This window comes from Anoplolepis gracilipes, chromosome 4, assembly GCF_047496725.1.
Source record: "Anoplolepis gracilipes chromosome 4, ASM4749672v1, whole genome shotgun sequence".
NCBI lineage: Eukaryota > Metazoa > Arthropoda > Insecta > Hymenoptera > Formicidae > Anoplolepis > Anoplolepis gracilipes.
The window spans coordinates 7616110-7632305 of record NC_132973.1 but is presented as its reverse complement, the minus strand read 5'-3'; the positions used below and the strand labels follow the sequence as shown (position 1 = coordinate 7632305).

Sequence of the window (16196 nt, the reverse complement as noted above, 5' to 3'; positions counted from 1 at the left end):
TGATAAGCTCTTTAATCGACATTTTTTCGAATATGTTGGGAAAAGGCGGTTTAGGTCAAGGCGCTTGTTCGTCGAGTTACATTGTTCCTTGATGCGGCGAAAGTACATTTATAATCATCGTTTCGCATTTATCGCGATAGTGCTAGCGTTCCATAAAATTACCGGTACTGTCAGTCAACCGTTGGTCAATATCGGCAATTTTCAACTCGTTGGTTGGCCGATCGTAAAGCGCCCTTTTATGGTAATTGGCAATTGACGAATATCACGTCTCGCGCGCAATTTGCCGCAGTTAATTTCAGTCGAGAACGTAACACCCGTATAATATTGGTCAGGTGAAAGCGCGAAGACCGTCAGCCGATGAGGAAAAATCGCGAGAAAGTATTTTTTTTTAATCCAACACATTTTATTAAGATATTTTTTCAAATGTGATTTCAAATTTATTGTTGTAAAGTAATATTTGACTAAGCCTTAAAATACTCCGTTTTTTTGTTTTCATTTTGTAAAGATTTAAAAATAGGATAGAAAATTTTTTTTTTTCTTATTTATCTGTACAATACTGATCGTATTTTTATGCAATCCCACTGTCTATTGTTAAGTTTTCTCGCTCGAACAAAACTCGCCATCTCGGAATGCGCAGCAATAAATCATCCCATTATTATCCTCGCTCGGTGTGTGCTTGATGCAGCAAACGGAATTGCCGGAGCGTCGTGCAATTCTCGTGGAACGCAGGTTAACTCGTCGTCGTATATCCAGACGATACGATGCACATTATTATTTGTGAATATTGAGAATACCTAACTTAATAGCGGCACTAAAGCGACGCATTTTCCGCGAAGGTCAATGCATGCAGCGATAACGATCATGTGGAATGCAACCTCGCTGCAAGCATGATGAGAAATCGGACATAGAACAACTTCCTCACCCTAGATATTTAAAAATAATCAAAGCAGTATCCGTAAGGGTATTGACATTGGAACGATCGAGTCACAAATATTATTTAATGAATATTTAACCAATTAAATTATATAAATTATGTTAATGAATTATTTTTATATAAATTATATTAAAATTATTAATATTAAAATATTATATCATATTTTAATATATATATATATATATATATATATATATTAATAATTTTTATATATTATACATGAAATTTAAAGTCATATCATATCATTAATTTCATTGTTCGATCAATTTCTCGTATATAAAAAAAAATATCCTTACTTTTATTATATCTTTGTACATTCTTTGAACGTAATATGTTTCGTTTCATGTATTCGTATAATTATAATACGTTTTCGCAGACGTGTAACGATAAAAATAAAAAAAATAAAGACTTTGAAAAAAGAAAGAAAAAAAATAACTATCGAAAATGAACGGATATGCAAATCGTTGTTTTCGATTATGCATATCAAACTCCAATTAAAGATTGATCGAGATGAAGAGGAAAATTCTCAAATGAAATATATTGAATCGACGCCCGTATTTTATGGTTTCTCGTCGATGCGATTTAATTCTCCGCATGTGGAGAGAAGGATCAAAGGAAAACGACCGAGAGACGACGCGTTGCAAATCGCAATCGGCAATCTTGAATCGATTAACCAGGCGAAATAAATACGCGCGCGGTATAAATCGCGAGATCTAATTTGTTGGGAAATGAGGCAAGAGAAAAAGAAAGAGACAGATACGCGTGGGAAAACGGCAGACGGAGTCCTTCGACTGGATGTTTCGTCAAGAATCTACTGCCTTACTCAGGGTTATACAGTATCTACATCGCAAACTGCGGACGCAGTCTGCACGTTTATACATCTTGCATTTAGCGTAAAACAACCTTACATATTAGCTTAACATATATTAATATTTATTTAATATATAATATTTAGTTTACTAATTTAATATTTATATTAATTTAAATTTTTTAATATTTAATTATTTAATATTTTTTAACTATTTTATACGCACACACATTATTGAGTATTACATATATTCATAATTCCATAATAATTTATATGCAATTGAAAAAAATTTTTTGAGTTTATTTTTCAAAAAATTTGATTCTCAGGGTGTCTACTTAAATCTTGTAAAAAAATTCCCTGAAAATTTCCTAATTTTCCAGGTATTTTGTTCAAAATTCCAAGTAAAAGAATATTTTCAAAAGTTTTCCATACAACTTTCTCTAAAATAAATTTTTTTATTACACGCATTTTTTAATGTTTTTTATTCATACGAAGGAAAAACACGGAGTCTCTTAAGTTTTAAAATGTTAGATTTATAAATGTACTAAAAAAGACTGAATAATTTTCATAAGATAATTTTTTATTTATATAAAATTTTCATTTCTTTATCTTTAAAAATTACAAAGAATATGTATGTATATGTTTATACGGGACAAACTGAAACGCCAAGTTCACGTTGTCTCACATTATTTGCCGACGGTTTTTAAGCATTTCTTATCAGCGCTTAGGAGTTTCACAATACTTATATAAAAAGTTCTATGCGTAAAAATTATAAAAATATTAATTACATTGTCAAATTAAACGCTAATCATTTTTCGATAATTCTGTCGATTGATGAGCTGTGTTATTCTTCGTTATTCTGCAATTACATTTAATTTCTAAAAAGAGAGAGATAGAGAGAGAGAGAGAGAGAGAGAGAGAGAGAGAGAGAGTTCTATACGTAAAAATTATTAGAACATTTATTAAATAAATTACAAAGTAGATCGTTCGAAATGGTAAACGTATTTATTTTTTGCCAACCGTAATACGCTTCGCGCCGCGTGTGTTTATTCTCTGTATTATTCTTTACTCCGCGACGAAATAATATAATAGTAATTTTTCTCTACACGCGAAGAAAATATAATAATAAAAATTAGAATATATATTTATAATCGTAGAATATATTAACATATATATGTGTAACAAGAAATCAGGAGCGATATTTTTATTCAATAATATATAGACAAATATTATACGAGTATAGTCTTATAAAGGAAATTATAGTATAATTATTCAAATATTTTGATATAAACAAATAATTGTTACCAAACAATAGAACAAATATATAATTTATCATTTTTACAGTTTGTACAGAAAGGATCATTAATGCCTTTATACATAAATTTATGCACATATTAGAAGATGTATATTTTCCATATATATATATATATATATATATATATATATATATATGGAAAATATATATATATACAAAATATATAAATGTACTAATATGTGCATAAATTTATTTGTAAAGGCATTAATGACGCTTTCTATACATATGCACAATTAATTTATTATGGATGAGCGAAAATACGAGCGTCTCAATATTTACATATCCGGTATCTCAAACAATTTAATTATTTAATTTATATTCTAATAATTTTTACACTTAGAACTTTTTATAAAACTATCATAGAATTTTCAAGCGCTTAAAATCTGATAAGAAATGCTACAAAAATCGTCAACGAACAAAGCAAGATGCAGTAAACTTGACATCTCACAATCAGTTTGTCTCGAGTTATTTTTTTTTGTTTAATAGTCAGAATTATTTGTTTAATCTTATCAAGAACTCTAGAACTATCAAAAATAAAGCCAAAAATAAAAAGTTAATAAGTTTCTACAAAATAAGACGCCAGTTTCACATACACGGCTGACTGTTTACAAAATGAAAAGCAAAATTATCAAAAGAAAAATTTTCGAAAAAATTCCTTGAATCCCAATAAAATTCCATGAGACTTTCCTGATTTTTCCAGATACAAAAGAAATCCCTGAATATTCACGGTTTTCCATGTTTTTTCAGGAGTAGACACCCTGACTCTCTAACGTAATTCGCACTATTCATTTTTAATTCTAGACAGTTTTACATTGTTGATAAACAGGGAAAATGAAATTCAGAATCACATACTTTTTACCTTAAATGTCTATAAATCTATGATCGTAAAAATTGTACTTTTTGTGATATTAAAATATTTATTATTGATGATGGATTTATTATACATAGGTATATATTTCTCTATCGTTTTATCAATGAAACAAATAATTCTACTCACGTTTAGATGTACTTCTTCTTCGAATTTCCGAATATTCAGACTTCTCTGGAGCTTGTTGAGTAATTCCGGTGAAATGCCGGTACCATTTCCTATGCAAATCAACCTCTGCATTGGAATAAACCACTGTAAAAGTTTCAAAACACTTTGCACTCGCGTCTCGCGTTACTTTTTCTCTCATTCACGACGCGCGGCGATGTCCGGATTTTAGCTGTCACAATTTTCGACGCGTTTCGGAAAAACGCGAGAAACGCGAGAGCCTTGCGCGCGCGAATAACCGATGCTCCTTGCAATGCATCGCCGCTTTATTCGAGGCCCATCGCCACTCTCGAACAATTATCGCAACTTTCCCAGCAACGGACTCGGAAATTGCCAAAATCTTCGAAAACGATGATATTATCCTTGACGTTATTCCAAATATATTTTTATCCCTCGCCGATATCCAAGAGTCATCCTACACTTCACTGCATTTTCTATTTTTCACTCGACATTAAACTTATTTCCTTCACTATTTTTTAGTACATTTTACTATACATTTTATTTCACTTATTCACGACGATCGCGATTATCGTGCGCGATTATTGCAACGCACTCGGATACCGCGAAGCTATTGTCACGCTCGGAAAAAAATTGTCCACCGAATTTCGAGAATTTCGGCGAACCGTCGTCAAATCCCCGGGCTATCGACACGTATAATCTCCGATAATTGAACATGGGAAAAGCGAGTCGTCGAATCTCGGTAGATAAAAAATCCTAACGGCCGTCGAGAGAGCGCTTGATGCGATTCCGAGAATCCGGCCGGCCGCTTCGCGAAACAAAAAAGCGTTTTTTCCGACTACTGTATACACTCACGATCGTTGCGTTTTCTTGCTTACTTGGATAATTAATACGATTAAATTACGTCTCTTAGCAAATATTGCCGATACGCTTGCGAGAGTCGCTGAGAGCGATACACGAAATCGGACTACGCATACCGATAATAGCTGACCTGCGATTTACGAAAGACGAACTTTAATTTGTCGCGTAGGGATACTTTAACACGAATTTATTCGAAACTATGGCCGAAAACACACCCCCGTCCGATTGGAATCCGTTCAAGATCACTTGTGAAACTCCAGAAATTCGCGTCGAGATGAGATGCCTGGTAACCGCCGTCGTAAAATCACGCGCGAACTTTAGGCGACTCAAATTGGAGCTGTGACGTCACGCGCTTTCGGGCACGAGTATTTGCGTGGATTTATGTGCGACCAAATTAATTTCTCGCATGCGTTCGCGATCGCGACGTTAGCACACGCGACATAATCGGATATTACACACTAATTAGCGTTCTGTAGACGCTGAATGCTACTTTATTAGTACTTTTCGCGGACTGACAAGAGGGAGCGGGAACAATAATCACAAACGATCACAAAATGTACTAGATGGCAGCAGTTTTCGGAGCAGTTCGCCTAGCGTCTGAAAATACATAGATAATAGGGCATTTGATTGACCAATCAGGACAAGGAAATCTTTGATTCCGATTGGTTAGTCAAATGATTTACTTTGACGAATAGATTTCCGAACGCAACCCTAAAACTCCTGACGTAATTCGCTGCGATCGTACGCGCCATTTATGACTCGCTAAAATTATGCATCCGTGAGTAAATTACTTTACTTATCAATTGGCATCGTGTGTGTGTGTGTGTATGTGTGTGTGTATGCGTATATTTGTACTGCATTTATATTAATTAATATTAAATTTGATGAAACGAGCATTATTTTGATAATTACATCAAACGTTACGCCTACTGTCATTCTATTAATCTTATTGTTATGTAATTTATTTCTTTTCGTGTTTGCATAGATTTTTCGTGACACACGAGTTATAGTAAAGTCTATTCTTCCACACAAGCTATTTGGCTACTTTCTACCTTCCTGCATAATCTATTCTTTCTCTTCTTTATTTCAAGCGTAGAAAGCATATATAATATGCAGTATAGTAAAAGATAGAAATAAATTTATGCAAAAGACAAAAACATTATAATAGAGTATAAAATGCGACAGATGGCGTTGTGATATTTTTTTTTTTTTTTTTTTTCGAAGAGGCGATTTACGTTTCTACAAGATACCAAGTACTTTCCGGCGACGAAGTTAATCGGAAATAATATTGCCACGATTTCCTAAACACGCCTCTGTCTAATCATTTGCATTCGCATGCCGGTCGCGTCGACGCCGACGTAGGCGACGCTCGTCGTCGAGCGGGCGCTTCGAGATACATCGAAAGTGAACCTTTGCGAGAGCGAATGGGAACGCGGACTTCAGTGCAGTGTCGGCGGCCACATCGAAACGACGAATTCGCGCGTTTCTGCCGCGCGTGACGTTCCGTGTATGTACACATGTGATACACGCGTTTCGCGAGTCGCTCATTTACATGCGTAATCGCTGTCTGTCTGTCCGTCCGTTCGTCGATACGAGAAATCTTTCGTAAGGCTTTCCAGCGTGCGGAAAGCGACGATTTTCGGTGTCAGGTTACGCGCTGGTACCGCGAGATATCGCGGCGTCGCGTCGCGTCGCGTCGGATCGACGTGAAGCGTGAAGCAAGCGACGCGTCCCGCGTGTCACGCGTCACGCGCGCGTGAAATGAGCGATGAGCGTCGTTGTGTCGGGTGTCGGCGCGGACGCGACGAGGCACGTGGGTGAGCGAGCGAGCGGCGGCTGAGCCGGTGACCTTTCGCGAGTGTGACGTAATAAAACGGGGCGACACGCGCTCGCTGCGCCTGTTTGTCGAGACGCCGAATTGCGTGTTCCGCGTCGCCGATAGACAGAGGCGTCGCTATTGTCTTTCGCAATTGATCGATGCACCGTCACAGATCTTTCGCGCGTTCGTGATTCGAGAAACGTATCATGTACATACATACGCACACGTACGTCGAAGTTCCGTTACGGTGAGCTTTATCGCATGGCATAAGAGGTCTGCGACGATAAGAGATCTACGTGCCTAGTGTACTCTTCTCTGCGTGGAATGACATTATTTTGTTACGATTTCCGTGTCTACGACTTTACTCATTGTTTTCATTCTTAATACGATCAAAGTACGCGTTTGTTTACGCGGCGGACAATGATATACAGACGTAGTTCGTCGCGAGTGATATAGTGATGAATCGATAATCGAGAAGAGATCCAAGAAAACTAAAGCTCACACGATGCATACCACGGCACCGCCGAGAGCTGTCAAACAGCTCCGAAGGAACGTCGGGCATCATGCCCCCCTGAATTACAGGAATCGCTTGGTATGTCGATATATAAATAGCTTATACATTTTTTTTATTTATCTTTGTCAATCTGAAATAATGTTATATCAATTTTGTTATTTGTATGATTATTTAATCATCTCGAATTGCTCGAGAATACTTGAACATTTTTGATGCAACAAACAGTGCGTAGCAAACGCAGGGGAACCGGTTCTTTTCCCTACAAACTTTACACGCAATTCCCTTTCACCTTCGCAGGAGACTTATTGGCGTCATTCGTGCATGAGATAGAATATTTTTATTTTGCATTACCGACGTCTTGATTTGTAAGCGAATAATTCGCGCGCGTTAAATTGCAAAATTCTTGTTGAAATAATATAATTTTATAACGTCAAAGCTTTTTTAGAATTTTTATTATTTCAGAATTAGATAGTATTTTCAAGACTACATGAAATAAGATTATTTTTCTTTGAATAACAATTAAAGTTGCATTAATAATTATATTATTGTGAAATTATTATATCAATAATACTATTGCTTACGAAATCTCTTTATGACATTTGTATTTTACGCTTTCAATTTTTTTTTAACATGTCAATATTATTTCCAACATTAACATAATAAAAAAAATATGATATACATGCATTATTTTATAAAACGAGTTTAAACAGAATTATTTTCACCGCTTCGGCGATATATATATATATATTTTTTTTTATTTAAAAATTTCACGCTTGCGTGATAATGGTGATGCAAATAAGGGATGGGCTTATCGGGTTTAGAGATTACGCTCACGGTTGATAATAAACTAACTTGAGTCGCGCAAATGTCGAACGAATATGTTCGGGGAAATCCTGGGTGTGATAACGCGTGCCTATTCCATCGAAGTGTCAGTTTATTTGTTTCCGGCTTTGACGTTCTTTTAACACCGTCGACTATTAAATCGACGTAAAAATAGCTGCCGGATATTTTTCTACGCGCTCGTCTACAATTATGTTGCTATTCGACGACGAAGCTCGACCAGCCTTTTTACGATCCAATTATCCAGTTTGCAATTGCCGACTATAAATGCGTAAAGACCGAACATTGCTATGTCAAGTCATGGTCAAACATGTTTAAAAGACAAACTGATATCACGTCTAATTATGCAAATCCGCTCAGAATTGTGAAAAGATTGATCTATAATGCTAAGGTATAATGCTTATAATATAATTTATTGTATTTTTAATGAAAATATTATATTGAATTTATAAATAAAAATATTGAATTGATAAAAAAATGCTATCAGCTCGTATGTTAAATATATATATATATTTTTTAAAAATCTAAATCTATATTTTTCTCATACATTTACAACATAAAATCTTGGTTAATTAATATGTAGTTAAATATATTTGAATTTAAAATTGAATTTCATAGATTGCAAAGTATTAATCTCCATTAAAAAATAGAATCGATCAATCACACAAGAGTGGAATAAGTAGAGAGGGAGAAAGAGAGAGAGAGGGAGTGAGTGAGAGAGAGAGAGAGAGAGAGAGAGAGAGAGAGAGAGAGAGAAGCATGCGTATAATCGAAGAAACTTGTGAATTAGAGCTAAACACACGTTTGCGATGTCATTAATTCTCCTTGGAATGTTTAATGAAGCGGCATGTAGTACACAGAGATCAACATGTGAACGGTGTGCATGTTTTCAAAAATAATCGACAGTGATGTGTCATTAACGTTGGCCAATTTGCATTTGTCTGCGCGATAATGACTCGCCCACGCCATAGATTATTGACAACGATTGAACGAGTTTCGCATAAACATGACCGATAAATTCATATTACGTTGGAACGTCGGGAATTTGTGATGTGTACGTAATATTAGTTTTATTTTCTATTTCCACCGATCAAATTTGATTTATGAGAGAGATTCTTTATGTCTTTATTCAGTCAAAATTTGTTGACACTCAGTTTTATTAAAGAATAACGAAGTAAAAAAACTTATCTTTTTTTTTTAATTCAGGAAGAATTTTTTGTTAAGAAATTTGAAATATATTTATTTTATAATATTAATTAAGTGTCTGTGAAGTTGGCACGACATTTTATTAATTTTTAAAAAATAATGGCAATTCCAGTAGCACTTTTCATAGTTCTATAGTTCCTGATAATCATTAAAAAAAGTTCCGCATTTTTAATATCAAAAATATGGAAAATAAAAAATGACGTACTAACTTCACGTTCCAGCACGGCACATCCTTCTCTAAAGTACAAGAAAACATCGAAAATCAAGATGTTTATTAAGAGTTTTCGTTAGTTCTGTACCAATTCTATAATTTTAGGTTGATATTCCACCAATTAACTTTTAAACAATTTTTGTTTTAATTGCGTATTACGACATTTAGTAAAAATGTGTCATGCTGATGATTTTCGGCAATTCTAACGATCTCTCGATTCTCGACAATTCTGCAAGAGTTCTATGCATTAAAATCAGTTTTAAACACAGTTCCGATCATTATTTATTTTTAAAACAATTTTTAACAATTACGTCCAGCACGTCACTTAGTAAAAATGTATCGTGCTGATGACTTTCGGCAGTTCTGACGATTAATCTTAAGCTATCTAGCCATTATAAAAAATTGCACATACATAAATAAAAACAAAAAATTAATAGTACACAAATTTTTTGCTATTTTTTTGCTATATTTTATTCACAAAAATATTTCCATTACTCCAACTGTCGAGAATCGAGAGATCGTTAGAATTGCCGAAAATCATCAACATGACACATTTTTACTAAATGTCGTAATACGCAATTAAAACAAAAATTGTTTAAAAGTTAATTGATGGAATATCGACTTAAAATTATAGAATTGGTACAGAACTAACGAGAACTCTTAATAAACATCCTGATTTTCGATGTTTTCTTGTACTTTAGAGGAGGATGTGCCGTGCTGGAACGTGAAGTTAGCACGTCATTTTTTATTTTCCATATTTTTGATATTAAAAATGCGGAACTTTTTTTAATGATTATCAGGAACTGTAGAACTATGAAAAGTGCTACTGGAATTGCCATTATTTTTTAAACATTAACAAAATGTCGTGCAAACTTCACAGACACATTAATTAATAATTTTGAGATAGGAAAATACATTTATTTTTCATTTAACGTGGTTAATAAACATTCAGCCACGTTATATGAATAATCCAAAAAATTTTTTCGTGCTTTGAAATACATATTTATAATTATTTTAATTGTATAATATATTTAAATTTTGAAAAATATATTAAATTGCATTTTAATATTTAAGTATTTACCCTTATCTGATATTTCAAATTGTTTTGTAGTTTAACTTAAAATAATTTAAATTGACAGCACTATTTTGTACTATTTTGTACTATGATATCAATGATATTTTTTATCAATATCTTATATATAATATTTATAAAAAACGCAGAACCACAATATGATTAATTATTTTAATATTCTCGATTATATCGAGATATATAACTATAAACCTATTGTAATTGTTACAAGCGATATTTATCAATTGAATATACGTTATCGAAAAAACACGCTTCTAACAAATGATCTTTATACAAGCTTCGTTCTTGTCTTTCATTTCACATTGTTGATATTTATGGGTACACTCATATGTAGGCGCGAGATATCTATAAGATGCAATTGACTCGCGAGATGTAGACTCGCTCGTTATCGCGCGAGCGATAACGAACAGATATCACGAATCGCAATTCATCCGTGGCGATATATCTGACATTATGCAGATCAGCCAGTGACGATGATTTTTAAAAAAATTGACAGCCGCCGGCGATGCGTCATTAACGCGCGTTTAACGTTGTAAATATGCCACCCACGCCAGGTAGCGATGTCGGCCTTGGCCGATATTTTCATCGTTATTATTTTTCCGTCTCTTTTTCATGCGAAACTAATAAAGATTGCACCCGCGGCGTTTTGAATTATTTATGAGATTCGGGATGGAAACATGATGGCTAAATACTAATGACAATTTTCCTCTGGTCACTCCTCACGACTTACGAGCGTCATGCATGTCACTTTTATAGACAGCGCGATTATTGAATGAGTTTTAGCGTCAAAGTGGCGAGTTATAACCACTGGCTGATTTCATTTAAATAAACATTAGATTTCATAAATCTTATTTTAAGAAACTAAGGTAAGTGGCAGTCGAGTAAGTTGTTTATATTAAAATATTGAGAGAAATTTTTTTAAATAAATTATTTATAAACTATAGCGTGATTTTTTGGAGAAAACATAATGAATCCGTCAAATAATAATTACGTACATACATTTTTAGCTTGTACATAACTATGTAATATACTATATAATATATGTTCAAAATGCTCAAAATTTATGACATTATAATACTTTCAATATACGTAGGGTAATAAGACTATTAATCAATGTCAAATACCTTTTCATAAATCTCGCGTAAAGGAAAAGTGAAATTATCTTGGTAGCGCTTGTAAACATCAGCTGATATAATCGTTGATAAGTAGTCTGCCGTGCCATCGATGATAAATCGACAGAAGGAAAACCGATTAATAATCCGACCTCTAACCTAATACGCGAGTTATGTTCTATCTTTGGCGTTAAAGACACGAAGCTTTTGACCTTGTTGGCGTCGACGTAACTATTAATGCGTAAGTCGTGTAATAAGATGACGAGATTAAAAGAGACAAGTGTTTCGAACATGAGAAATGTGTCTCATAATCAGGAGAATCAAGGAGATCTCGTATATCGAGTCTCAATCTCTCTCGATACCATCCGCGAACAATGACGATTTCTTCTCTCATTATCACCGATGTAATTACACGACATTTTTAACGCGAAGTGTAAAATTATATGGATGTCAAACTTAAAAGGTTGTATTGACGAGTATTAATGCAATGCTAATTGAATATTGCAACGTGTGATAAATCAGATAAACTTTTATCTAAACTTTTATTTAGCGCAGGTATTCGTACTATAATGTAATCACTTTTTCTTAGCGATACGATCGACGTTTGTTTTGATAATTAATATTTACTTAAGCTCTTTATACGATTGCGAAGTATCAGGGATAAAAAAATGTCAATAGAAAAATTTATAAATTTATTTAGATAATATTTCTCTTTTTCTTTTTTTAGATATTAAATAATATGAATTTATAAATAAAATTTAAGTGATTAAATTTTAAATTTAATATTATAAGATTATTTAAAAATATTTCTAAATGTTGCTTTTTGACATTTAATTGTACGAATGATTAACATAGTATATTAAACTTATACGTCATTAAATTCACGCGACACTGTTAGACTACAGAATGTCAAGATTTTTCATTTGTTAGATCGTTGTTTGTTATTATACAATGATTAATAATGATGGATCAAGCTGTTACATCCCGATATTACAATTATATAACAGTGCACGAATGAGAAGTTGAATCTCTAATTGCTTTCAATATTGCAATGGAATTTAGCAGCACACACATTTTCTCGTATGTATAAAGATTAATTATGCTTAGGAGTTTGAGTTTTTGCATATTTGATCAATTTGTACGAGATCGAGCAGGGAAAATAGCAAGAGAAATATATAATAACGCTGCTAATAGCGACAAATTGCAGAGTCAATTGAAAAAATACGCGTGAGTAATTATTTTAATGGTTGAGATGTATTTTTTTTTTTCAAAGAGAGCGCGGCTGTGATAGTTTATGCAAATCACTCGAGGAATATTGATTCCCATTGAGGTGTTGCTATTACATACAATGGCTGTCTAATCGGTTGGCAAAAGCCAGCAGATAACTTAGAATCGAACAGCCCGCGTACAAACATAATTATCATTATCATAATTATCGACGATTAAGATTAGCCACGCTTCGTCGATTTGCAATCTCTTTGATTATCAATCTCGAGTTTTGCAACCGGGCAATCGATAATCCGCTTTTTCTGTCCGTAATCTCGAAGAGCTCACAGTTGCCATTGTTATCTACACGTGAATAGACGTGAATATTAATTTGAATTATATATTGTATTATATGCATACAAGCAACATTCTTCTATGCATACAAGAATATTAACAAATGTTTTTATCGGCAAAAAATAAAAATATTTATACATTTTATTACATAATTTATCAACATTGAATTAGAATTATTAAAAAGAAAAATTATAATTTTATATATATATATATATATATATATATATATATATATATATATATATATATATTTAAAAAATCTTCCAGTTTTTCAAATAATTAGTAGAAATTGCTAGAAATGTTATATTGTTGATGTTGATCATTAACAGTAATACAAAATATTTAAAAGAATAACAAGATAAATAAAAGGAAAACCAAGAAAGAATAAATATTACTATTTATTGAACTGCTTCGTTGAATTTCGTCTACAGAAAAAGTTGATGTTACTCATTGTTTCATGATAACACAAAGCAAATGTGAAATAAACGATAAAGAAAAGAACCGTTGCTATTAATTAGCCAGCGTTTTATCGACACATAATTTAGACATTGTAGATAATTAATAGATAATTTAGATTACGTACATAATAATCATACATTAGTACGTCTGTAAATAACATTTCGAGTTCCCGTATAAATATATATATACGTATATGTATACATATATGTAAATATATATATTTTTTTGTTTATATACTTAATGCCTTAACATGTTAACATATAACATTGAATATAAAGTGCATATTCTTTGTAACTTTTAATAATAAAGAAATGAAAATTTTATATAAATAAAAAATTATTTTATGAAAGTTATTCAGGTCTTTTAGTACATTTATAAATCTAACATTAAAACTTAAAAGGCTTCGCGTTTTTCCTTTGTATGAATAAAAAACATTAGAGAATGCATGTAATAAAAAAATTTATTTTAAAGAAAGTTGTATTAAAAAGTTTGGAAAATATATTCTTTTTACTTGGAATTTTGCCAACAAAAATACCTGGGAAATCAGAGAATATTGTTAGGAAATTTTTTATACAAGATTTAAGTAGACGCCCTGGTCTCGAATATTGTTGCATTTTCAATAATAAAATATTTGGTAACACAACTCGCCATATTAAGATCCATCCACGGCATTTTATCGTCGCCATAACGAAAGTCGAGACAGACCAGAACTAGGCGCGAGAATCGATCCAACCTGTTTATCCTGCAAATGTTGCACTGACGATGGACAGACACGTCGTTGGATTAACGAATAGCCGAATATAAACGATTCTTAAAACCTTTGAATATTATTAATCCGAAAAACAGATTAATTTTTTTGTGTTAATTATTAACACAAATTAAAATTAAGTGATTTTTTTATGTTTGTCTCCCTCATTTTACGTCGCATTACTATGTTCCATCTTCCATCTCAGAGACTAAGGATGGAGGGGCAAGAGAAAAAAAGAGAGAAATTATAAATTGGATATTAGAAACATTTAAAATATATGAATTTGAAACCTAATATTATAATATTATATATTACATATATGTATAACACATAATATTATATGTATATGCGAGAACAATTGTTTTACAAAATTGATCCACACAAGCTCTGTTCATAAACGAAAGACCTTTTGTGTGACAGATTATTTTTATTTTCTTTTTTTTCATATCGAAGTTGCTGGTAGGCGAAGTATAGACAACTGCGGAATTTTCACATATCAATTTAAGACTAGATGAATATTACTTATTTAGATATCTTTTTTTTTAATTTTATAAAATTGTTTATTTTTTATAAAATTCACGTATTTAATTAAATTATCATATTTGAAAGTGTCAAGTATCTAAGAAGCTTAAGCTATGTTATATGAGTTTTCTAAGTTATTTATATTTGCACAAATTTGTTATAAAAAATTGCTATGAAAAATTGCAAATATTACGCAAGAACTTGAACTTTTATAATATTTCTTAGAGGATGTGTTTACTCTATAAAACGTTTCACTGAACTAAAATTTTTGAGAGTTAAGATAAGGCTAATGGAAAACATAAATATCTTTTATCTCATAATAATATTTAATCATCGGTTATTTGCATGTTATATGCGATCGATAAATTGACAAATTATAAAGAAGGGTGATAAAATTTCACTTTTTCATTAATTTCAAGCGAATTTTTGTTTGAAAAACTAAAATTTTTACGAGCAATTGCATTACTTTTTGAGGAATTTACGATAAGCTCTAAGCTAATTCTGTCGATAAGATAAAGAATTATGGTCACGTTAGTCAGCTTCGCGATTAGTTCGATACATTTTAACAGTGAGAACTTTCCTGTTTCACGTTTATTTGAATAATTTTGCATTTTGTATTGAGAGAGTAATATATTATTTTGAATATATAATAACGTAAAGTATATGTTCTATATAACATTAAATAACTTTTGTCTATGAATATTCTTGGACTAATTACTTTATAGAAATAATAATCTGTTAACATGAAATACAAATATAGTATAATGTTCAATCATTGTATACTAATAATTATTAACTCATGGTATATTCAAAAGTCTCTCTTTCTCCCTCTTTCTTTCTCTCTCTCTCTCTCTCTCTCTCTCGCTGTCTTCAATTTTAACTTAATGGTTGTATATTCATTCTGTGTCTGTCCAAACTATGTTTCCAATTATATTCTCTCTTTATTATATCTTTTACATTTATATATAGGCGGAGTGTAGCACATTAAACTGTTATAGTAGTTGAAAACTTATAGGTATAGGGTATAGATAAAATGAATCGATTTCATGTGTAATCGGAATATGATAAAAGTTTGAAAATTTAGTCTCTTTGTAGTCAAAATATTGAAAATTTTCAATTATTATTTCTTTCGTTATTAACACATTATTTGTGCGTTCTGAAACACTAAAAAATAAAGCTACTTTTAGATAGAATTCTATTTATATG

The 16196-nt window shown here is 32.1% G+C and overlaps 1 protein-coding gene and 1 long non-coding RNA gene across 3 annotated transcripts in view; one reads left to right on the top strand and one right to left on the bottom strand.

The window, feature by feature from the left end:
• The window catches only part of LOC140665183 (uncharacterized), an 85561-nt gene extending 81077 nt beyond the window's left edge, over nucleotides 1-4484 (bottom strand). The window contains exon 1 of the long non-coding RNA XR_012046565.1: nucleotides 4055-4484. This is a non-coding gene — a long non-coding RNA (uncharacterized lncRNA). The remainder of the gene's footprint in view (nucleotides 1-4054) is intronic.
• The window catches only part of Sarm (sterile alpha and armadillo motif), a 104844-nt gene that overhangs the window by 4051 nt on the left and 84597 nt on the right, over nucleotides 1-16196 (top strand). The window contains exon 1 of one of the 2 annotated variants that reach the window (XM_072890956.1): nucleotides 6365-7320. The exons of the other annotated variant lie outside the window; for it this stretch is intronic. Within the exon in view, the coding sequence (XP_072747057.1) occupies nucleotides 7234-7320 (87 nt within the window). The 5' untranslated portion in view covers nucleotides 6365-7233. Of the gene's footprint in view, nucleotides 1-6364; nucleotides 7321-16196 lie in introns of those variants that run through there. 2 annotated transcript variants of the gene reach the window in all.